General features: G+C 40.3%; 1 protein-coding gene across 5 annotated transcripts in view; it reads right to left on the reverse strand.

The window, feature by feature from the left end:
* RBL1 (RB transcriptional corepressor like 1) overlaps positions 1 to 25,559 on the reverse strand; it is a 43,191-nt gene that overhangs the window by 13,013 nt on the left and 4,619 nt on the right. For 2 of the 5 annotated variants that reach the window (XM_070744890.1, XM_070744889.1), the window contains exons 2-16: positions 25,230 to 25,363; positions 23,659 to 23,859; positions 23,212 to 23,276; positions 22,994 to 23,122; positions 22,740 to 22,900; positions 21,408 to 21,457; positions 12,115 to 12,292; positions 11,326 to 11,492; positions 10,912 to 11,024; positions 7,811 to 7,914; positions 5,940 to 6,077; positions 5,543 to 5,707; positions 5,209 to 5,344; positions 2,748 to 2,993; positions 1,329 to 1,537 (exon numbers count right to left, since the gene is read on the reverse strand). In XM_070744890.1, the coding sequence (XP_070600991.1) occupies positions 1,329 to 1,537; positions 2,748 to 2,993; positions 5,209 to 5,344; positions 5,543 to 5,707; positions 5,940 to 6,077; positions 7,811 to 7,914; positions 10,912 to 11,024; positions 11,326 to 11,492; positions 12,115 to 12,292; positions 21,408 to 21,457; positions 22,740 to 22,900; positions 22,994 to 23,122; positions 23,212 to 23,276; positions 23,659 to 23,859; positions 25,230 to 25,363 (2,196 nt within the window). The remainder of the gene's footprint in view (positions 1 to 1,328; positions 1,538 to 2,747; positions 2,994 to 5,208; positions 5,345 to 5,542; positions 5,708 to 5,939; positions 6,078 to 7,810; positions 7,915 to 10,911; positions 11,025 to 11,325; positions 11,493 to 12,114; positions 12,293 to 21,407; positions 21,458 to 22,739; positions 22,901 to 22,993; positions 23,123 to 23,211; positions 23,277 to 23,658; positions 23,860 to 25,229; positions 25,364 to 25,559) is intronic. The other 3 variants (XM_070744891.1, XM_070744894.1, XM_070744893.1) reach the window with 3 other exon arrangements.

Here is a 25,559-nt window from a genome sequence, read left to right on the forward strand (position 1 = left end):
ATTCGAAATACATAAATATTTTAGGTTTCTATCCATAAACATTCTGCAGAGAGGTGTTTCACATAGTTCTGACATTCAAATTGTTCTACTACATTGGTGCTGCATGTATTTTCCTTTTCTTAAAGAGTTTAAATTCAGACATGCACTTAAATTCAGTTTTGGTTTATAAGATTCTAACATCAACATGTAAGATCTGCACAAAAGTATTTTTCCAAATGTCTTTTTATTTTACAATCAATGTTCTTTTTGACAAGTTATATTCTACTGTGGATTTATATTTGAGTTCATCTCATTGTGATTATAAAAAAATATTGGATTATCGCATTTTTATTTTCTAGAGATTATCTATTATAGGCAGAATAGTCCTCATTTCACGTTAGATTTTGTTCTGTCCGGCCCAGTTAATTATCAGTAATTAATCCCCAATGAAACCTCAAAAACAAAGTCACTGTACATTTATAATGAGATGTGCTGAAAACACAGCAATGAAATCATAGAAATTCAGCCCGACTGCCAAAAGTCCAATCTTATCATCATAGTTAATAACAAGTGTCCAACACAAGGTAATAAATTCAAGTCATTAGTTTTTGGCATTGACAGTTGATGGCAGCAGATAGGTTGACTGGCTTTCTCCTCTGCAGACTTATCGAGCTTGCTGGTTACTGTCCCAAAGCCCCGCCCCGCCACCAGCAGAGAGCTCCTGGATGCTGGGGAATGGCAAAAATGCCTCCCTTTTTGCAAAAAACAGGCCGTTTTTCACTTGGTTTTTTTTGCAAACATGGGTGTGGGGCCTGGGGACCCTGCATACAGCTCTTGGGGACTGGGGAATGGCAAAAATGCCTCTGTTTTTGCAAAAAGCAGGCTGTTTTTCACCTGGGGTTTTTTTGCAAAATTTTCCACAAAAATGGGGCTGTTTTTGCCTTCTAATTACCCTATCTAACATGACTAGAGGAGGAATTCTGAGAGTTGAAGTCCACTAATCTTAAAGCTGTCAAGTTTGAAGACAACTGAGTTGGGGGTTGGGGTGCAAGGGTCTTCAAACCTGGCAAGTTTAAGGCTTGTGGACTTCAACTTCCACTCCTGAGCTAGCATGATTGGTGGAGGAATTCTGGGAGTTGAAGTCTGGGAGTTGAAGTCTTGAAACTGTCAAGTTTGAAGTTTGTAAAAAGTGTACATGGGTTTAAAAAGTATTCTGCTACACTGGTATTTTATTAAACAATATAAGACTACACCATTTGGTTCAGAATACTTTTTTCCTTGTTTTCCTCCTCTAAGATCTAGGTGCGTCTTATACACCGAAAAATACGGTATTTACAAATACATTTTACCTTTCTGAAAAAAAGTGGTAGAGATCCAGTTTTCTTTGGCTTATTTCCTCCTGAATGAAAGGGTTCACTTGGGGGAGGCTGACTTGGACAAACAGTCATTAAAGCATCAGCACTGAGTGGGACTTCTCCATAGCTGTCCACTTTAGAGTCTTCAGATCCGTTATCTGCAATAGGTATCAATGTGATCCTTCCTGTCTCATTTGTATCACCTAAGATACACACAAAAGTTATTAATCTGTTTATAATATCTTTTCTTAGACTAGAATAAACATTCTGAAAATGCATAGTAAGTCAATACAGAAGACTACATCTTTTATTTTATTTATTTATTTATTTTTTACTTTGTCAAAACATAGGTAGCAGGTATTGTGTAAACATAAACAAAAGCAAAGTATGTAAATATAACTTTGGACAATATAACAGTAAGACAGGGATGGTAGGCACAATGGTGCGCTTACGCACACCCCTTACAGACCTCTTAGGAATGGGGTGAAGTCGACTGTAGATAGTCTAAGGTTAAAGTTTTTGGGGTTTGGGGAAGAAACCACAGAGTCATTCCAGGCATTGATCACTCTGTTGCTGAAGTTATATTTTCTGCAATTGAGTTTCGAGCAGTTTACATTGAGTTTGAATCTAGTGTGTGCTTTTGTATTGTTATGGTTGAAGCTGAAATATTCACTGACGGGTAGGACATTGTGGCAGATGATTTTATGAACTGCATTTAGAACAGATCAAAGGCGACATTGCTCTAAGCTATTTAAGCCCAAAATTTCAAGTCTGGTGGAATAAGGTATTATGCTATGAGTAGAGGAGTGGAGGACTCTTGTGAAATATTTCTGGACACTCTCAATTGTATTAATGTCCAATATGCAAGTGCGGGTTCCATATAGGTGAGCTGTATTCAAGAATCTTAATACAACCTTAATTTTTTCAACAGACTAATATAATTTAGGAATAGGTGATTCGTGGGCCTACCAAATTTTTTCATTGTTGCCTCAATAAACACTGTATTTTGTATTTACATTAATGCATATTTGTCTCCAGCTATTGCTATGAAACAACATAATACCGAGTCAAAAAAGAATTGGCCAGCCCTTAACTATTTCCCCATAGATGTCTCCAAAGCAATGCATTCCTGCAAAGATTATACCTAGAAGTAACTAAAGTCTTTTTGCTACCCAAGTGAATTCATATTTTATTTCCAACATTTTCAGCAGGGACTGCCCAGTGATAAGAAGCTAAATTATTTCAAGTAGCTTTCCTCCCAACTTGTAAAAAAAGTAACACTAAATTGAACAATTTGCTCTTTTTCATATCTATATCACTTGTTTAAGAGAATTATTTCACTCCAAAAATGTTCACTACTATTACCATCCAACATTAAAAATTCTAACAAAAATTGCATTATTTCATACCTACCATGTAATGGGATTGTTACTTTCTGTCTTGTTACTACAAGACTTGTTACTTGTGCCATACTTTGAGCAGTTTCATCAGGTGAAACAGACATATGGTTGTCTGTTGTCAGCTTCATTTCTTCAGCATGTTTTTTTTCTACAGATTTTGTGGGAGGGCTTTCATCCCCAAAAAGCCTTCTTTTAGCACTTCCTGCCATAGGAGAATTGTAACGATCATGAATGGAGATTGGAGACAATAGCTGCAAATCTAAAATAAGACAAAAGCATTACTTCAAAATGCAGTAAATCAGAGGGACAAAAACATTTTGCATTTGGAACCATTAAAAATTAGACAATGTTCAAAAGTGGAACACCGAAGGCCAAATAATACTTCTATAATCTTATAATAATAAAATTAGTTTTCATTTTACAATAAATTATAATACTATATTCCACTGGAATATTTTTTGAGTTTATATAAGTAGTCACATTTATATTTAACTGAATTTTTCAGTTCTCCACAAATCAAGGAATTTACTAGAAAATACAGTAATACCTCGTCTTGCGAACCTAATTGGTTCCAGAAGGAGGTTCGTAAGGCGGGGGGAAAAAATCACCAAATGGCGCTTTGCCAGGTGCTGCCGCCCGGCTGTCACCTTTTAAAACAGCCGGGGGGCTTCTCGGCATTCTCCCGAACCCGAACTTTTCGACTGAAACGTGGCTTCCAGAAAGGACGTCTTCGTGACGTCAAAGCTCCACCCATGGAATTCCCTATTGGGATTCCCCACCTCCGTTTCAGCCTCCAGATTGGCCAAAAATGCTGCTGCCGATTGCAAAAACAGCCGGGTGCTTCTCGGCAGCCTCCGGAACCCAAACCTGAACTTTTGCCGAACTTCTGGGTTCAGCGTTCGGGAGAACGCCGAGAAGCCCCCCGGCTGTTTCAGAAGGTGACAGATGGGCGGCGGCGCTTCTTGGCGACCTCCCAAACCCGAACCTGAAAAATTCGGCAAATGTTCAGGTTCAGGAGAAAGCCGAGAAGCCCCCCAGCTGTTTCAAAAGGTGACAGCCGGGCAGCGACGCCCAGCAGAGCGCCATTTTGCGATATGCGGTGGGTTCGTAAGTCGAAAAAAAGAAGAGGCAAAAAATTTCCGAACCCCAGGTTCGTATCTCGAAATGTTCGTATCACGGAGGGTTCGTATCACAAGGTACCACTGTATAGTACACTCAGATTGTGTAAAATAAGGAATGAAGAGACAATATTATCTGAAGGATCTGTTCTTTGACAATTCACTCATTTAGAATTCCCCTCCCGACTATCACGACTATCACTCAGCCTCCTTTCATATTGCTTTAGAATCCATTTCCTGCTACCAGTTATTGTCATTTCAATTTGGTTGCACTTTCTCAAACACATTTTATTGAACAGGATAAGCTTTCATGAGATGCAGTTTATTTCATCAGATCATGGCGTAACTAGACTGATGTAGGATTTAATATGGGATGGAGAGGAGGGAGCTGCAGGGGATATACTGATGCAGGCTACATATGTATCTTATCAAGTATCTTATCAATTAATAGTTGTAACATGTTAAAATCCATTGTGTTTGTGGAGGCTTTCTGAGCTTGCTTAAACTTTTCTGATGTATATGAGTCCAGCAAACCTTTCAATTGTGCTTATTAAAGTCTCATTTTTTCCAAAACAGTATCTTTAAGGTCTGCCATAGAAGGTCTTGAAAAGTTGAAATGTTCAGGTATTACTTCATCATTATTATGAGTCCTGATATCGCATTGTGGCCATTAATTCTTTTAAAACAAGTTTGTCCCATCTAGAGGGGCACTACTAACAAACCAGGGCCTATAATCATATTAGAAGAACAGCATGTGAAGGCACCTTTAATCTTGAGCGTGTACTTGTTGGGATCTGTGAAAGTATAGATTTGATTGTTTTAAAAAATCTGAGTTTCTTGCAAGGACTGGGCAAGGGAGGCAATATATGTGCAAAAGCATACTATATTTGAGATGTCACTGATAGACAGTTTGATATAGTGGTTAAGATATCAATTAGAAACTAGGAATTGAGTTCTAGCCTTCTCTTGGGCACAAACCTTAGGTCAGGGACTTCTCTCAGCCTTAGGAAGAAGGAACTAGTAAGTCACTTTTGAAAAATGCTGCCAAATATTGCAAATTTGCAGGGGACAATTGCCAGGAATCAAAACTGACTTAAAGGTATAATGCTTTCCATGTCACAGTTGTACTGAAATAGAGGATTGAAGCATCAACAGCATCGGCCCACATCTATACTTGCAGCTAGCCTCCTCACTATCTTCAACAGTATTTGAAATATTTGCCTGCACACAGGTGGACAGCCTTGGTATGTCACAGTAGACAACTGGATAGAAATGTTCATTTGAATTTTAATTAGATTTAATTCTAACACTGTATCTAAGTAGATATTCTTTTAGATATAAAATAATTCAACTTACCTCGTTTATGACTGCCCTCATGATTTGTCCGAACTTCTTTTACTCTGGGATGCATGATAGGAGATGCTGGCATCATAGGAAGATATCCTAATCCTTTCCCTCCATTTCCTGTTTCAAAATTACTTGGAAATATTACCTGGAGAATACAAAGTAACAATTTCAAAAGATTAAAAAATCATATTGTTTAACAATTCTGTTATAACTCATGTTTTTAATAAGAAATTGAGCTTAACAAGTTTTAGTCAGACAGTATGTCCAGCGTTTCAAACAAAATGATATACGTATCAGAATAATTTTTCTGTGTTAAATATGAACTGTTTGCTGAACAGCATACTTCTTCACAGCGAGGAACCTCATCTTCCGAGGCTTGAAGGGCATCCCAAAGTACAGAGTCTTCTCTCCAGGCTAGATTTTCAAGTATCTGTTCCTCAATGCTGTTGAGGTGTTTTACCATATCTCTTGAGAGTCCTTCTTCTGAACGTATCAATACTTCAATCACCTTGAGTGCAAAAAGTAATTTGGTCACACACATACACAATACAAATCCAAATTTTATCTACCCCAATGTAGGAGCACAAAATACTTCATGCGTGTTTCATTTTACAAATTTAAGCATTTGTGATTTTTCACAACAAACAATTGTTTAAAATATTTATTTTTCTCAGAATAGTTTTTAAAACACCTTATATAAAACCACTTCCTTGCATACCTTAAGCTTTTCCTGTGCTTACCTTGTAGAAATAGAATGGCTTGACATTAAGAATATCAATGATCCAGGGAAAAGTTCTTGGTGAACGATATGCAAACAGCACTATTTCAAAACAACATGCAAGCAAAGAGCAATGGAAAATATCTTGTTCTAAAATGGTCTAGAAAGAAGAAAATATTTGAAACTTACAATCATACAAAAATTATCATTTATTTTTAAATTCTTAAAAATATTTGGAATACCAAATGGATTCTTTGGAATTATCTGAGGTCAGATTTTATGGGAATTACTAACATTATACAGTAACCATGATAATCAATTTTCTGAGCATGACGAGCCCCAACTGATGAAATGTTACAACCCATCACAATAATTATTTATACTGCAGTGAAGCAGCCCAGGCTAAGCAATAAGCAAAGAACAATAGGTACCAGTTAGGTATCAGTTATTAATGATATTCTATTAATCATTTGTTGAATGATTAATAGAATATCAAGACATCAATTTCTTAGAAACATGTTAAAAATACCAGAAGATGTGAGAAGTGCCAAAATGGAATTAAACATTTTTGATGGACCCTGGAGCCTTCATATAGAACGAGGTACAACGTAGGACAACTTAATCTAAAATTTCCATTGTTAAGCAAGTTGTTAAATGAGCTGTGCCCCTTTTTTTGCTATGGTTGTTAAGCAAATCACAGCCATTGTTAAGTAAATCATGCAGTTGTTGAGTGAATCTGGCTTTCCCTGTTGACTTTGTTAACCGTAAAACACCTGGGGAAGTTACAAATGGTGATCACATGACCCATGGATAGCGCAATTCTCATAAATACATGTCAAGTTGTCAAGCAATCGAATTTTGATCACATGATATATGGGCATACTGCAACAATCGTGTGAAAAATCATTTTTTTCAGTGCTGTAGTAACATCAAATGGTCACTAAATTTAATTTAATTTATTAGATTTGTATGCCGTCCCTCTCCAGAGACTTGGAGCGGGATGGTCATAAATGAATTGTCATAAGCCGAAGACTACCAGTATCATGCATTGAGGGAATCATGCATTGTACATATACAAAATGAAGCCTCCTTATTACAGATTAACTTTGTCCAGAGTACTTCCTTCCTAGAAATGTTGTACAAATGGAATATATTTAAATTAACTTTTCATCCTAAAACACACTATCTTCCAAAGCGGGGGTCCACAATCCCCCAGGCCACATCTCGCTACCGGTCGCCAGCCTGTTTGAAACTGCAGAAGTGATAGGCAAGCATACCCATATAAAGCTGCATGCCTGCATTTCTTTGAACGGTAGGCAAATGTGCATGCGTGAAGCTCCACTCACGTGAGCTTTGAACACAAGCACAAATGCCCTCCACTCATGCGAGTGGAACTTCTTGTGCCACACAAGGGCCCACCGCTCGTATGCAAAACTCCATTTGTGCAAGTAGAGGGCCCATGCCACTTGAAGCAATAGAGCTATGTGCACTTGCTCACCCACTCACACTACACCTCCTATCCCCCCCACTCATATGCCGTGCCTACAAGCTGGAAAGATTGGGGACCGCTATCTAACGGACAAAATGAACCGGAGGAAAAGTAATATAAGCAAAGACTGGTGTGCTCAAGCTACTTTATATTGATTATCTTTGATTCAATTACAGAATTGTTGCTTCTCAAAAAATTGACAAGGTTAATGTCTCCAGTTCTTCCCAAACATTTTAATCAGAAACGCTAAAACCTATTTATGAGCTCTTCTCAATATGTGCTCCGTCAAAGAACCATGTATAAATTTAAGCCTAATTCTATTTTCAGAATGAGAAAACAATTATAGCAGCGAATTATGAAAGTACTGTATTTAATTGTATTTTTTGCCATAGTTCTCAACTTACAGACATGTCTTTGCCAGGCAGCCTTCGTTTTTCTTGTATCATTATAGTTTCCAAACTTTTATAATACAAAATTTCTGCTAATTTTAATCGGTGAAGTGCAAAATCTGAAAATTAAGTCAAATACAGTACTGATGTTTAATTATTAATAATAAATACACACATAAATAAAAAGTCTAATACTTTAAAGCTTGTCCAGTTTATCTGCAATTTTTCTATAAAATAGTATGTTACTTTATATTGATCAAGAAAGCATTAAAGGCTTCATATCTTAAAGAGGCAGTTGTATGCAGAATTATCAAACAACAAATTCCACTACTTTAGCATTTATATTTGAGTATATGAATATAGACCTGTAAATACAGAAGATATTTAATATTTTAAACATCCAGTATCAAAGCCATGGATAAATATATGCTAAATTTGTTATTACTTACTATATAATACTCATACATTCATATTCATATTATATATAGATGGATGGATGGACAGACACACATTTATCACAATCCATATTATATATATGGTGGAGAGAAGACTTGAGAGTTAACAAGGTTGATATTATATGATACAAAGCAATTATAGAATCTATAATTTATGGTAGTATCTGTCCCTTTCATCAAAAAAGGGACCAACAACATATAATTTCCTAAGTTCTATGCAGTTAACTTTTAATTACCCCATACCCCATGTCCCATACCCCAGTCAACGAAGCAGTGGAAGTGATGTGCCGGTGTCTGGAGGCTGTTGGGGCCTGGATGGGTGTCAACAGACTCAAACTCAACCCAGACAAGACGGAGTGGCTGTGGGTTTTGCCTCCCAAGGACAATTCCATCTGTCCGTCCATCACCCTGGGGGGGGGGGATTATTGACCCCCTCGGAGAGGGTCCGCAACTTGGGCGTCCTCCTCGATCCACAGCTCACATTAGTGAAACATCTTTCAGCTGTGGCAAGGGGGGCGTTTGCCCATGTTCGCTTGGTGTACCACTTGCGGCCCTATTTGGACCGGGAGTCACTGCTCACAGTCACTCATCACCTCGAGGTTCGACTACTGTAACGCTCTCTACATGGGGCTACCTTTGAAAAGTGTTCGGAAACTTCAGATCGTGCAGAATGCAGCTGCAAGAGCAATCATGGGCTTTCCTAAATATGCCTGTTACTCCAACACTCCGCAGTCTGCACTGGTTGCCGATCAGTTTCCGGTCACAATTCAAAGTGTTGGTCATCACCTATAAAGCCCTTCATGGCACCAGACCAGGGTATCTACGAGACCGCCTTCTGCCGCATGAATCCCAGCGACCGGTTAGGTCCCACAGAGTTGGTCTCCTCCGGGTCCCGTCAACTAAACAATGTCGGTTGGCGGGACCCAGAGGAAGAGCCTTCTCTGTGGCAGCTCCGACCCTCTGGAATCAGCTCCCTCCAGAGATTAGAACTGCCCCCAGCCTCCTTGCCTTTTGTAAACTCCTTAAAACCCACCTCTGTCGTCAAGCGTGGGGGAACTGAAACACCTCCCCCTGCCTATGTAGTTTTCTGTGTATGATATGACTGTATGTATGTTTTTTATATATTGGGGTTCCTTGTTTTTAGACTTTTAAAAATGTACAGTGGAACCCCGACATAAGAGCTGCTCTACTTAAGAGCAACTCGAGATAAGAGCTGGGAGGGAAGAGATATTTTTGTTCTACTTACAAGCCCAAATTCGAGATACAAGGGGGCTCGGGGGGGTGCTTGCAGCTTTCTTTCTTGCTCTTTTTCTTTCTCTCTTTTACCTTCCCTTCTATTTCTTCTTTTCTTTCTCCTTCCCACCTTCTTCCCTCCCTCCCTCCCTCCCTTCACTCATTCCTCTCTTACTCTCCCCTTTCATAAGTTTCCTTGCTTCCTTCCTCTGTTCCTGTCCCTTCCCTCTTTCCTTCCTTCCTTCCCACCCTACGTCCATTCATTCACCCATTCCTCTCTTGATCGCTTAAAGCCGGTCCCTGGTGCAAAAAGGGTTGGGGACCTCTGTCCTACAGGATTGGGTGGCAGAGAAGTTGAACATATGTAAATTTAAAAGTTTAAGAAAGTTTACAAGTTAAGTGAAAGAAACTTCATTATTCATTTATATGTACATGTACATTTCTTCATTAAAAACATGTCTTTCTGCATAATTTAGACTAACTTTGTGAGTTTTTTGAGGGCTGGAACCAATTAAAATTATTTACATTAATTCCTATGGGGAAAAGTCGTTCGAGATAAGAGCTGCTCGACTTAAGAGCCCAGGTCCGGAACGAATTAAACTCGTATCTCGAGGTACCACTGTATTATTGTTATTTTAGAGTTTAACTATTAGATTTGTCATTATATATTGTTTTTATCGTTGCTGTAAGCCGGGGGCTACCTTTGAAGAGTGTTCAGAAACTTCAGATCGTGCAGAATACAGCCGCACAAGCTACCATGGGCCTCCCTAGGTACGCCCATGTTTCATCAACACTCCGCGGCTTGGATTGGCTGCCGATCAGTTTCCGGTCACAATTTAAAGTGTTGGTAATGACCTATAAAGCCCTACTTGGCATCGGACCAGAATACTTACGGGACCACCTTCTGCCACACGAATCCCAGCGGCCAATTAGGTCTCACAGAGTCGGCCTTCTCCAGGTCCCGTCGACTAAACAATGTCGTCTGGCGGGACCTAGGGAAAGAGCCTTCTCTGTGGCGGCCCCAGCCCTCTGGAATCAACTCCCCAATTGAATTGCCCCCGCCCTCCCCGTCTTCCGCAAGATGTTAAAGACTCACCTATGCCACCAGGCATGGGGGGATTAACTCCCCCCTCTCTTCTGACTATAGCACTTGAGAATGGTATGACTGTTTTGCATTGATTGTTTTTAATATTAAGGAGTTTTAATTCTACTTGTATTATTTGGATTTGTATTATTGTCTACTGTATTTATTGTTGTTGTTGTGAACCGCCCCGAGTCTTCAGAGAGGGGTGGTGTAAAAATCTAATAAATTAAATTAATTAAATTAAATTAACTGTTAATTAACTCAATGTATATCTCTGTGACCAGAGAGAAATATTTTTTAATAACTTTGGCTTTGCAATATACTCCCCCCCCCCATATTCTTACCTAAATGGCAAACCAGTTGATCATTGACGGACAGAGTATAATTCTGACGGAAAATATCACCTATCTTTTTCACTCTTTTCAGAATATTCTCCATAGGATTCAGTATACATGATCTATAGTGGAATATAAAAAGATATACTTTAGATATGATTAGCAAATAGTATTTTGTTTAAAACAAAACATTAACATGCATTTCAAACTATTTCAAACTATTTTTAAAAAAATAATAACTTTACAAACAAGTCTCTCATGATCATTTTAACAAGTAGATGCTTAATTTGCCTTGTAACATGAGGTTACAATTCAGGAAACATAGCGTGGTTGTTTATCAAATAAAATATAAAATGATATCAGAAAAATGAAAGACAGAAGTTAGAGATATGAGCAACATAAAGCAAATGCAATACAACTTACTCAAAAATAGCTATAAGTTGTTCACTTGGTTCATTTTTCAACCCTGCCACAATACTTTGTAACCGGCTCACACTCTGTGTTGCAGAAGCAACTGGTGTAATTACTGATTCCTTCTCTTTCAAGTAACTCCTGCCAGTTAAAGGGGTTGAGGGTGCAAAGGATCTTTTCTGAAAAGTCAAATTAAATTTGTTTAAATTGTTTTGGCCAACTGGGTAGACCAACACCGCTACATAAATTTCAACAATTACAAACAGAATTTCAGAAATCAGAACTGATTCATTCTAAGACTTTCCTATGGCAGGTCTTTTATGCCAAAAAACCATTGAGTTTCAGATATTCTGAAATGGCTAGAGAATAATATCACACAAACACTCCCACCTCCAAATCTCTCAATAATAAGCATAATGAATTATGTATGACATGTAAAATTATTTGTTTCAGCTAGTATGGTAAGCCTCAATCCATCATGATGAAAATAAACCTTAATCATTTTCAGTCTATACACCACCTACATATCCTCTTCCAATATACTTCCTGATTTCTGAAAATCAATTACGTTTAGTTTTGCAGTAAGTTCAACCTACATTCCACGTATTTGGCAATATTCATTTATCTGCACTAAAAACAGGTGAATATTTCCAGGGGTTGATCTGAGAGCACCACAGAAACAACTCCTTTTTTCAAGTTTTATAACCGCTTGCCATATCAGAGTTGATTAATGACTAGGCTAAAAATATTCCATCCCAGTTATTTTTTAATACTATATCAAATGCACAGAACTTAAATAACCTCAAAATGTTGTTGAAGATGACATTCAACATGAACTCTTATATTCCCACATGGTGTAGCTGCACAACATTTTTGAGGTGTTCCAATTTCTTCTTCTGCATCTGCTCCCAAGAAAATTCTTTCATCAAAATCACCCCTTGTGAGTACATATTCTTCATATTCTTTATTTAGGGCTTTGCTGAAAAAAACAAGCAATATAAAAGTTGACAGATTATTCCTCATTAGTATATACTCAATTATATTTTCCTTATCTTCCTGATAATTAAAAAAAGGAATACATATGATAGCAGGGAAAATGAAGGATCTACAATTGTATTATATAAAGACCTTTAAAATTCAATCTTCCAATCTATTTTCATGATGCCAAAAACACTAATTAAATGGGATTGTTTCAAAGTTTTTTATTTCTAGGATTAGAAAGCTAAGTCTAGCTTAATGAAAAGAAGGACCAGGAGAGACATGATAGCAGTGTTCCAGTATTTCAGGGGTTGCCACAAAGAAGAGGGAGTTAAATATTCTCCAAAGCACCTGAGGGTAGAACAAGAAGCAATGGGTAGAAACTAAACAAGGAGAGAAGTAACTTAGAACTAGGGAAAAATTTCCTGACAGTTAGAACAATTAATCAGTGAAACAGCTTGCCTCCAGAAGTTGTGAATACAGTGGTACCTCTACTAAAGAACTTTTCTAGATAAGAACCAGGTGTTCAAGATTGTTTTGCTTCTTCTCAAGAACCATTTTCTACTTAAGAACCCAAGCCCAGAAAAAATTCCCAGGAAATTTGAGAGTGGCACAAAGGCCCGGCCAGTTTCCTGCCATTCCCCCTTTAATCCCAGCCATCTTGGGCTTTTCTGGGCTGCCAGAGGAGCCTTTCGGTAGTTTTCCTTTCTCTGGGCGCTTGGAGAAGGAATAAACCACTTTGCTGTGGTGACTCTCTCATGCTGCCTCCCATACACTCGGCGTGAGGTTGCCTCCCAGAGTGTCTGGGCATGGAAAGGCAAAAGGAGGTGCTTTGCCCTGGACGGATCAACTCGGCTTCAGCCAAACCAAGGAGTCACCACAGTGAAGGAAAGGTGCGGAATACATAGCGAGCAAGCGAGAGGAGAAGGGAGCCCTTCAGTATGGGAAGGAAGAGGAAGCAAGTAGCAGCAGCAGCCGCCTTTCGGTCAAAGGAGCAGGTGGTTCCCCCTTCTTGCCTGCCTGGGTATCTCTCTCTGGTGCAGTGTATGGGAGGCAGTCTCGTGCCAGGTTTTCAGAGAGGGGTGGCATACAAATCTAATTAATAATAATGATGATGATGATGGGAGGCGTGTGCTACTCGCCGCCTTAGAATCCCTCTTTTTTAAAAAAATAGCCTTTAAAGTTTTGGATTTTTTTGATTCCCCTCACCTCACCTTCTTCCTTCATCAGCGACTGTCCTCCTCCTCCTCCCACCCAAATTCCGAGCTTTTATTTCTTTCCTAATGGGTTTGCACGCATTATTTGCTTTTAAATTGATTCCTATGGGAAAAATTGCTTCTTCTTACAAACTTTTCTACTTACAAACCTGGTCATGGAATGAATTAAGTTCTTAAGTAGAGGTACCACCGTACTCCAATATTAGAAGTTTTTAAGATAATAATTTAATAATAATAATTTATTAGATTTGTATGCCGCCCCTCTCTGCAGACTCGGAGCGGCTCACAACAATAAAATAAAACAATAAAATGATATTGGATAACTATTTGTCTGAAGTAGTGTTTGGTTTCCTGCCTAAGCATGAGATTGGACTAGAGGAGCCCCAGGGTCCTTTCCAACTCTGTTGTTATTATTATTGTTGTTGTTGATAATAATAATAATAATACCGTATATACTCGAGTATAAGCCGAGTTTTTCAGTCCAAAAAATGGGCTGAAAATAGGCGTTGATTGCTTACCTGAACGCCTCTTCTCGTACGGTGAGCGGGTACAGCAGTCACATGGGTTGCTCATGTCCAATCCGGTGGAACTGAGCCTAGTATTAAAAAAGCTTGCCGGATCCGCCCCTTCCCCAGAATTCGCGAATCCATAGACTAGGCTCAGTTGTGAAGCTCTGTAGTGTTCAACTCTCATTGTTAGAGGAAGAAAGAGATAGAAAGGTAAAGAAGACACATACAAGGGCGGGAAGTGACTGCTGTACCCGCTCACCGTACGAGAAGAGGCGTTCAGGTAAGCAATCAACGCCTATTCTCCGTACTGAAGGAGCGGGTCCAGCAGTCACATGGGACATACCCAATAGATGGTCCCTAGGGTGGGATTAGCTTGCTATCGTGTGAGATAACGGATTGGAGTACCCTTCTGCCGAAGGCAGCGTCCGCTGAAGCGTAAGAATCAATTTTGTAGTGCCTGATGAAGGAATTTGGCGAGGCCCAAGTGGCTGCTTTGCAGACCTCCTCCAACGGGGCTTGAGTCGCCCAAGCGGCCGAGGTGGCTGCGCTCCTGGTGGAATGCGCAGTGATGTTCCTTGGAACTGAGAGGGAGGCCGACTCATAGGCCTTAGATATAGTCCCTCTGATCCAACGGCCTATTACTGTTGAAGACACTTTGGCCCCCATGACTCTGGGATGATAGGCTACAAAAAGTGCTTCTGACCTCCGAAAGGGTCCTGTGCGTTGGATATATATTCTCAGCGCTCTGGTGAGATCCAGGGTGTGCCATCTAATTGCCAAGGGATGGTCTCGTTGGAGGCAGAAGGAAGGTAGGACAATATCCTGAGATCTGTGGAACATGGAACTGACCTTGGGTAAGAAGGTGGGGTCCAGTCGCAAGACTACCTTGTCCTGATGGAATTGGCAAAGGTCCTGCCTGATTGAGAGGGCAGCCAGCTCCGAAATGCGTCGGGCAGAGGTAATAGCCACCAGAAAGGCTACCTTAAAGGATAGGTACCTGAGGGACGCCGATTTTAGGGGTTCGTATGGTGCCTGCGTGAGGGAGTGGAGAACCCGTGGCAAATCCCAGGATGGATACCTGTGGACCTTGGAAGGTCTGAGGTTGGCTATGCCCTTGAGGAATTCCTGAACTTCAGGGAAGGATCGGAGAGGCTGTCTGCGGGGGCCCCCTAGGACAGATGAAATGGCTGCCAGATGACGCCGGAGGGTGCTGGTGGAGAGTCCTTTATGGAAACCTTGCATAAGGAAGGAAATAATTCTGTGTATGGGGATGCACAGAGGGGAGAGACCTTCCTGAAGACACCACTGGTGAAACTTGGACCACGTGTGGTCGTAGATTCGGTTGGTCGAGCCCCTTCTGGCCTTTAGAATGACCTCCACTGAATCAGGGTCATGCCCACGCAGCTCTAAATCTCTCCTGATAACAGCCAGGCGGTGAGGTGGAACCACTCCGGGTCTGGATGGAAAGAGGCCCCCTGCCGCAGCATATCCCCCGAAACGGGGAGTCGCCAAGGGTCCTGGACGGACAGCTGTTGGAGATCTGCGAACCAGGGCCGGCGGGGCCAATGAGGGGCGATTAAGATTACTCGGGCCCTCTCGGTGAGGACCTTGTGAATCACGTCCGGGAGGATTGGAATCGGAGGAAATGCATAGAGTAGGCCTGGAGGCCATGGACTCCGGAGGGCATTGATCGCTTCCGCTCCCGGGGATGGAAATCTGGAATAGAAGCGAGGGAGTTGGGCGTTCGCATTGGTCGCGAAGAGATCCAGGACTGGTAGGCCGAATCTGAGGGTGATTTGATGGAACAGGTCTTGATGGAGGTTCCACTCTCCTGGGTCTATCGTTGCTCGGGATAGCCAATCCGCCTGGATGTTGAGACTCCCCGAGATGTGATCGGCTAGGAGCGAGTGGAGATGTTTTTCCGCCCAAAGGCCCAGCTTGAGGGCCTCCCTCATGAGAGCCTTGGATCTCGTACCCCCTTGCCTGCAGATATGGCTTTTTGTGGCAATGTTGTCGGTGAGAATGAGAACGTGCCGGTTGGGGATGCGAGGAGAGAAATGCTTCAGAGCCAGGGAGACGGCTCTTAACTCTAGCCAATTTATTGGCCTGGAAGCTTCCTCCGGGGACCACGTGCCCTGGGCTATCATCCCCTGGGCGTGGGCGCCCCATCCCGATAGACTGGCATCTGTGGTGATGACAAATTGATCCGGGCACCTGAACGGGGATCCTCTGTCCATGGCCGGAGACTTCCACCACTTGAAGGATCTGCGAACACTCAGTGGGATGACAATGCGTCGATTTGAGTTGCTGTGCCCCGATCTCTGAAAAGGCAACAGAAGCCACTGGAGTTCCCTAGCATGAAGGCGAGCCCAGGGAATGATGCCTATGCATGACACCATCTTCCCCAAAAGAGAAGATAGAGTAACTATGGATACTGAAGGATTAGATAAAATGTTAGAAATTAACTCCACTATACTGAGTTTTCTCTCGGGAGAGAGAAAAACCTGGGAAGATTTTGAATCAATAATGGCTCCCAGGTGAGGAATGGAAGTGGAAGGTTGGAGGTGACTTTTTTCAAAGTTGATGGAAAACCCATGGTCCTGAAGGACTGACATGGTGACAGAAAGGTCTGATTTCACTCTCTCTAGGGAGTTCCCATGAATTAAAATATCATCAAGATAACATAAAATGTGGATGGGAGACGCCCGGATATAGGCCGCCAGGGACCCCAAGAGCTTTGTGAAGACCCGAGGGGCCGAGGAAAGGCCAAATGGCATCGCCCTATACTGGAAATGCCTGCCTTGAAAGGAAAAACGTAAAAATTTTCTGTGGCATTTGGCTATAGGAATGTGAAGGTAGGCCTCAGTGAGGTCTAAGGAGACCATGAAATCTCCCGAGTGAATGGCGGCCAAAATAGAAGACAAGGAGTGCATTTTAAACTTCCTATATTTGATGAATAGGTTTAGTTTCTTTAAATCCAAAATGGCTCTCCAACCTCCGGAGGACTTTGGAACCATAAATAGGATGGAGTAAAAACCTAGGCCCTTCTGACCGGAAGGGACCGGCTGAATGGCTCTAATGGACAATAGATGAGAAATGGCCTCCTCCATACGGTTACAATCTGAGGATGACCTGGGCGAAGGGCAGGAAATAAAACGTTTAGGGGGAGGAGAAATAAATTCTAAAAGAAGGCCTGATTGAACAGTGTCAATGACCCAAGGGTCCTTGGAGGTGAGACGCCAATTTGCAGCGAAATGAGCTAGGCGACCCCCTATGGGAATGGAGGAAAGGTTACCATCTAGGTTTTTTTGAAGCCCTGTTAGAGGCAGCTCCCCTTTGGAAACGAAAACCCCTACCCCTGGAGTTCCTACCTTGGGAACGAAAGCGGGGGGAATACTGACCTGGAGATCTCTGATAGGAAGCCGCTTGATCTTGCTGGCGCCCTGGGCGACGAAAGGACTGCGTTTTAGTAACCTTTTTTGTGGTTGGGCCCAAAACCTTCTTCTTGTCTGTGGTCTCCGTGAGGAGAGGATCCAGAAGATCACCGAAGAGAAGGTCGCGCTTTAAGGGGCCCTGGGATAACTGCCACTTTTGGCGAACTCCCGCTTGCCAAGGGCGAATCCATAGGAGTCTTCTTGCCGTTGTAGAGGCTGCAATAGACTTAGCAGAAAATCTAGTAGATTGTAAGGTGGCATCAGCCACGTACTGGGCAGCTGCAAAGACCTTGTTGAAGTCTTGTTGACCTCTCAAGTCATCTGGAGGAATGTTGAAGTTGGCGAAGCCACAGCAGCATTGCTCTGGAGAAGAAGGAGGCTGCTGCAGAACTTTTAATGGCCCAGGAATCAGCGGAGAAACCTCTTTTGAGCATTTGCTCGATGCGCTTGTCCTCTGGACGGAGGACTTCCTCCGCCTCGCCTGGCACAGCCGCTGCCGAGTGAAGAATTTTGACAGGTTCATCTGGTTTGGGAAAAGATAGAAGCTCTTCATAGGAAGAGGAGAGTTTATACAACTTTCTGTCCTTGGTAGAGGGATTAAGGCCAGAGGCTGGAAAATCCCACTGTTTAAGTAAGGCATCTTTAAATAATTTAGGCATAGGGATTACCTCGTTATCCTCCTGTTCCTCTGTGAAGTAAGGTAAATTCTCCTCCGGGGGATCAGTGGAAGTGGAGGCTTGTTTCTCCTGGGCCGCTAATCCCGTAGAAATTCTAGCTTTGAGGAGGAGAGATTTGAATAGTTGAGAAGGGAAAATAGTAATGGGAGGAGGGACCTTTATTTGGGATTCCTCGTCCTCAGATAAGCCCTGGAAAGGGTCTTCATCCTCCTCTACATCCTCATATTCATCTTGGGAGGACTCTGAGTCATCCTGAATAGGAGCTCTGACCGCTGGGGAAGAACCCAAGGGGCGGGAGGAACGAGAAGGAGGAAGAGGTAAAGGAAGCTCATTGATGGAGGAGAGTTTGGCATCAATGGCTTTGGACAACACAGCAAAAATAGATTGGAACTCAGGAGGTAAACTGGAAATATCAGCAGAAATGGCAGAAGAATCCCTAAAGGCCTGGGAGGATCCTGGCTGGGGGGAATCTTCCATAATATCTGGTTCCTCTGGACCTATGCCCCATAGGTTAGGTTGGGGTCTGTCTAGGTTTGGCTCATCCAGAGATAACACAGGGACCCCAGAAGGAGGCAGGCTAGAGGCCTCTGGTGGGTCTTGACTACTGATTACTTGGGCCTGCACTTTCAAACGTTTTGCTGATTTATCATGAATCTTTTGTAGGGCTAGGTCCCTTCTCTTCTCGGCCCTGGTGACCTTGGTCGAGGGGCGGGCCCCTGGAGAAGAGGAGGAAGAGGCCTGGGGGATACTAGAAATCTCATCGCCTGTAGGCCTGGCCTCTCTGGGACCTTTAGTTGTGCCTCTCTTGGGAAAGGTAGCCATAGTCTGACAATTAACAGAAGACAAGGCTGAGCCAATAATTAAATTATAAGGAGAAGATTTCAAGGACTTCCCAAGAGGAATGGATCCTGCTTCGAGGCCTCGAAGCTGCTGAAACGTGAGGACAATCTGGGCAAACCCAGAGTTCGTGCCCCCAAATCCAGCGGGGCCAGCCTCCCTAAACTTTGCAATTAAGTAAAACCAAGGCACTCTGGTTGGAGGCTAGGCCGGTGGAGAATTTAGCCTGGGACCCCCAAGGCCCGCTCCCGGATCCACGCGGTGGACTGAGGCCTACGCGGCTGGCAGAAGGCCAACACGAGAGGCCTAGATATTTTAAGAAAGGGCGCGAAGGCCTTCGCGCCAAAAAATCGCTTCGTAGAATTTCTTAAGGGGAAAAGCGATCGACTAAGTCCAGGAGACTAAAGGCGTCCCACTCCGCAGGAGGTATTTTATAAGCCCTTAAATATATTTTTATACAATAATTAAGCAATAATCCAATAATAAATACTTGCACCAGGACCTCCAGGCCAAGGGATTAGAAGAATCCACAAGCGGCCGCAGGAATCGTAACCGGCAAAACCGCCGGGGGAAAACGAAACCGCAACTTCTCCCAAGTAAAAAAGCCTAGCCGCTTTTTATTTTTTTTCCTTTTAAAAACGGCTGGCGCAAATAGTGCAAGTAATTGAATAAAGACAATAAATCTTACTACTTTTTTGAAGGAAAGGTCGAAGGGAAGGTGTTAGAATGTTGAACGAGCATTCACAATACAACCGCAGGATATGCGAACTGAGCGAATTCTGGGGAAGGGGCGGATCCGGCAAGCTTTTTTAATACTAGGCTCAGTTCCACCGGATTGGACATGAGCAACCCATGTGACTGCTGGACCCGCTCCTTCAGTACGGAGAAACACAGCCTCGGCTTATACTCGGGTCATTAACAAAGTCACCACACGAGGGCGCCATTGCTTGAGCCAGAGCGAGGAGGCACCAGCTTTTGTCTCCTCTGGCATGCCGTAGTTCCTCTCCCTAGCTCAAGCAAATGAGGCAGCCATTTGCTCCAACCGAGGGGAAAAAAGTAATGGTGAGTATTCCTCTCTGCATTGCCTTTAGTCAGATTAAAAAGGCCCCCTGCTGTCAGATTCTCCTCCCCCTCCTTTGAAAGGATTTAAACTGTTTAAAAAATTGTATTTTGTGGTAGTTGCTGTCCTTGCTTGGATAGGATCTAATAATGTATTATGAGGCAGAGCTAGACAGGAATTCTTTTTCTATCTGTCTATCTTTCTATCTATCTATTTTTCTATCTGTCTGTCTGTCTATCTATCTTTCTATCTATATCTATCTGTCTATCTATCTATCTATCTATCATCTATCTATCTGTATCTATTTCTATCCATCTATTTTTCTATCTTTCTATCTATCTATTTTTCTTTCTTTCTATCTATCTATATCTATCTATCTATCTGTATCTATTTCTATCTATCTATCTGTCTGTCTGTCTGTCTATCTTTCTATCTATATCTATCTATCTATCTATCTGTATCTATTTCTATCTATCTATCTATCTATCTATCTATCTATCTATCTATCTATCTATCTATCTATCTATCTATCTATTTGGTTTTCTATGCTGATAACCTCACAGCAGCTAATGCTGAAGCTCTTCTTTGGATACACTTATTTATTTGTTTGTTTGTTTGTTTGTTTATTTATTTAATTGGATTTGTATGCAATCCTTCTCCAAGGACTCAGGTTGGCTCACAGCATATATAAAAACAGAACAATAATGTAAATCCAATTAATGATGAGAAGGAATCCAGTTTTGAAGGATTTTAACTCTTAGGTTTTAGCTTTGTTCCTGATCGAGCTACTTTTTTTACTTTTTAATTTATTGTTAATATTGTTAATTTGTTTACCCTCTTTTAAATTTACAGAGCTAGTTTACTGGTTTTCTTTAAAATAAATATTCTAAAACATGTCTCAATTAATGTAATTTTATTGTTTTCCATTTTTATAAGTTACCAGTAGCCACTGCATTTTCTAACCTCGGCTTATACTCGGGTCAATACGTTTTCCCAGTTTTTGTGGCAAAAATTGGTGCCTCGGCTTATACTCGGGTCGGCTTATACTCGAGTATATACGGTAATAATAATAATAATAATAATAATAATAATAATAATAATAATAATAATAAATTCCCTAAATCCTATCCATAGCCTATTCAGGGTAATTATAATACGGTTTCACCTAACGTTCATAAATATTCCCCAACAGCAATTCACCATATATCTCAGAGACAACAGTGAAAACATTAGTTTTAAAAATACAGTGAGCAATTATTCCAACAGCTACCATAGTTGTTATTCAAAATCAATATAATTTACATGCTAAAATCACACGGAACAGTCACTTTTAGAATATTTTAATAAATACTTTGAACAGTGTGATTAAACAAAACACTTACTTGTTATTTACAAAGTTGTTTGGATCCAAAAGGCAATCTCCTTTTAAAATCTAAAATCATTAGAAAAGCAGAAAGATAAAAGTAAGGTATCAGACTATTTTCTGATAGCCTAATTAGTTTGTGGTACTTTGTGTAATTTAAAAAAAGTTTAACAAAGAAAGCAATATTCAATTCTAGTTTCCTAATTTCTTTATGCACTCATGCAAAGCTCATAAGCTTCTGGTTTACTATGTCAGAATTAATACTTTATTGGGAAGGTAAGTGTGCTCCTAGAGAGCTGCTACTATTCAAAGACGGACTAAGATAGTAAATAAATAAGAACCCCACCCTTCTGGATGTCAGAATGGATTGCAAAACAGGTACACCTTGACTTATGACAACAATTGATCCCAAAATTTATCTTGCAAAAAAAAGCATTTGTTAAGTGAGTTTACTCTACTTTATGACTTTTCTTGCCTCAGTTGTTAAGTAAATCACAACAGAGGGGCCGCATACAAATCCAATTAATAAGTTGTTAAGTTAGTAACATGGCTGTTAAGGGAATCTGGCTTCTCCATTGACTGCTTGTCAGAAGCTCACAAAAGTTGATCACATGACCCTGGGCCACTGCAACTGTCATAAATGTGAGTCAATTACCAAGTGTCTGGATTTTGATCATGTCACCATGGGGATGCTACAATGGTTATAAGTCAAAAAAAATAGTGAAAAAAAGTCATAAGTCACTTTTGCAACTTCACTAAATGAAGTGTCGTATATCAAGCACTACCTGTACCAGTAAGTTTACTAAACAGAACCACCATTGGCAATTTCAGAAACAGATGCTTTCTTTGTAGATGCCTTCAACAGAGAAATCATAGTCAACTACCAGACCTAAGATTTATTTAACTATTTATATTGTAGGCTCCAACCTAAGCACTGTCCTTGAACTCCCAGAATTCTCAACTACGGAAATGCTCATGGAAAATGCTGGCAATTCCAGAAGTCCAAGTCTGGAAAATACATTGGTGAAGATGCCATATTGTAATACACAAAGATTGTCTAACAGTGGTGGTAGAAAGGTTGTTTGTAAGAGTTGAATTGCTTGATAGCACTAAGTACAATAGGCAGAGTGTTTCTAACTTCTGATCAAAGACAGCAGAAAAAAAATTGTGGAGAAGATAAATACAGTGCTACAACATATAAGTTAAAAGACTATGGTTTCATAGCTAAATCTTTGACAGTACATTTCCAAGTATTCATTTAAAATGAACAGCATTCCAGAAAAAAATGTTTCTCCTAGCAATGAAAACGTTAAACATAATTACATTCTTAGTAATTATTTTTATTGTATACCTTCCTATCATAGAGCTTTGAAATATATGGCTTAAAGTAATGCTCTTTTATGCCTTTGGCATCCACCAAAAGTCCATCATGTAATTCACACAGTGTTGAAATAATGCATGGTGGCCTTTCAGAAGTTCTGGAGTCAGCTGTATGAAAGTCTTCTGGCAAACCTTTAAAAAAAAAAGGTTCCATAAATTTATTTTATTTTTAAAAACAAATTAAAACTTTACATTATAGTTGAGAGAAGATAATAAAGTATGTACCTTTGAAAGACGGATTTATTAAATCTTTTTTGTATGGACACAAAAGTGCATTTGCAAAAATCATATCCAAGCAGCATAAAAGTAAATGATATGAGTTCACTAGATCATCTCCAATCATACTGAAATTACCTTTAAAACAGAATACATCAAGTTGTTTAATGATACAGCTGAAATATTTAATAAAAGCCAGGCAATAAAGTTAAGCCGTTATAAATTACCTTTTGTGTAGACAAACAGAGTCCAGCAGAAGTTGAACAGATCTTTAGCATTACAGGGTACCCGTCTATGGGAAGAGAAGTCTCATTTTAGTTCTAAATTATTACTTAGAATTACTGAAAATCACACAGAAGACTTAGAATCTATTAAATTTAAGAAGGGGCATAAATGTATATAGCAACTTAACACACCAATTTGGTATGTTCAAGCATCTGCTACCATGCCAATCCTATTGTATCCATTTTTTTGTACATACAAAATTCCATTAAATGGTTCACACCATATTACCCAAGCCCTTCACTTTCTCAACTACATTATTGAGAAAGATGTGCCTGGAGTCTGCCAAGAAGTATACCAAAGAATTTTATATTATTATATATTTCCATTGTTCATGTTACTTTTTTAGCAACATCAAGTCCAAAATACCACAAAACCTTTGAACATCTTACCTTTGTTTCCTGCTTCTTTGAAATTTAGGTTGTTCTTCATAAGGATTTTTAAATATATCTAAAAAGATTGGGGTATATTTTTTGAATATTACTGTGGACACTTCAAAGTTTCTCTCCAACTTCTCTACTCTCTCTCGAAATTCTTGACACAGGTTTGACATGTCCATCCATTTTTTCATTTTACTAAAAAACTGAATTAAGCTTAAAAGAAAACAAAATCAACTTATACATTTAAATTCTGTAGATATTTTCAGTCTATTTTATAGCAATTTCATTCAGAATGTATTAGTACATGTGTATCACTTAATATGTTAATGGGACACAGCTGAAAATGCAAAGAGACTTCATTTAAACTGTTGTGTGCAATAATATGAAGGCACTATATTAATATCATAGTCATTAGGTAAACATGACTGAACCAGCTAATAATAATCCTGTAAAATAGGCTAGTGTGAAAAATGGTGATTAGCATTACTCTGTGTACTGTACTTGATTACACTGATTTGTTGAACAATGGTTTATTGAATATACTAACAATGGCTGGATTCAGACCATACACTAAATCAAGCAAAATCACATTATAGCTTAATATTTAATTACCTGACCAAACTATCTAGTTTCATAAAGTCTTGTGTCCAATACATGGTTCTTTCTTTGGAATGCTAAATAAAGAACAAGATAAATCTCTGTGCTATTCTTGACAATGGCCTTAAATGATAATTTTATTTGCTTTTGGCTAACATATTGTGTTAACTCAATATTGTGGCATATAAATTACCATAAAGACTTTTTTCTGTAAAGACAATCATTGTTCCTTATTCCTTAGAACAGTGATGGCGAACCTTTTTTTCCCTTGGGTGCTGAAAGTGTATGCATGCGCTATTGTCCCTGTGCGAGTACCCACACCCATAATTCAGTGCCTGGGGAGGGTGAAACAGCTTCCCCCCTCCCCCCGGAGGCCTATTTCCCAACTTTTGGTGGGCCCAGTTGGTTCCCGTTTCGCCCTCCCCAGGCTCCAACATTTTCCCTAGAGCCGGGGAAGTGTTAAAACTTCTTCCCCCATCCCCCAGGAAGTTCTCTGGAAGCCAAAAATGCCCTCCCAGAGCCTCTGTGCAAGCCAAAAATCAGCTGACCGGCACACACACACACACATTGGAGCTGAGCTAGAGTAACAGCATGCATGCCAGCAGATGTGGCTCCACGTACCACCTGTGGCACGCGTGCCATAGGTCTGCCATCACTGCCTTAGAGCATACCATGTCTTAGACAGATCTGTTCAGTCACTTAATATCATTATTACATCCCTCTTTACTTTGCTGAACTGTTTACATAACCATATTCTCACAACAAAAATTGTGATAACAATGCTTGATTTAGGTAACAATTGATAATGCTTGATTTAGGTAACAATAGTAACACAATCATAGTTATGATAACATTAATCAGATACCAAGTTCATTGCAATTCCCAAATGGAATGTTAGTCATCTCAGCTGTATCAGGGAGTAGTCAATAAAAGTAGGCAATTTTAGAGCAAAATGGCACAGGGAATATTGTTTAAAACCAAAATACCTTAACTTGGCTGAACGCAGAATTCTGGTCAGTGAGACACAGTTTCCTTTCATCAAACTACTTCCTACAGTAGGCACTACACTTCTACGGCAAGCAACATAGAGAGCACAAGCCAACCAATGTATAATGTCTCCCTGCAAAAATAAGTTATTTACAGTTTTTAGGATTAATAATGCTGATTATAGTATGAATAATTTTTCACTTTTGTAAAGCAAGAAGCTTTATAAATTAATAAAAACAATTCTGATTTGGTAGATTAAAAAGGAAAGTTTTATATTGTATTTAATTTACAACATTACATGTAAAGTTTAATAAATACTTCTTTAACCC

This window comes from Erythrolamprus reginae, chromosome 3 (genome assembly GCF_031021105.1).
Source record: "Erythrolamprus reginae isolate rEryReg1 chromosome 3, rEryReg1.hap1, whole genome shotgun sequence".
NCBI lineage: Eukaryota > Metazoa > Chordata > Lepidosauria > Squamata > Dipsadidae > Erythrolamprus > Erythrolamprus reginae.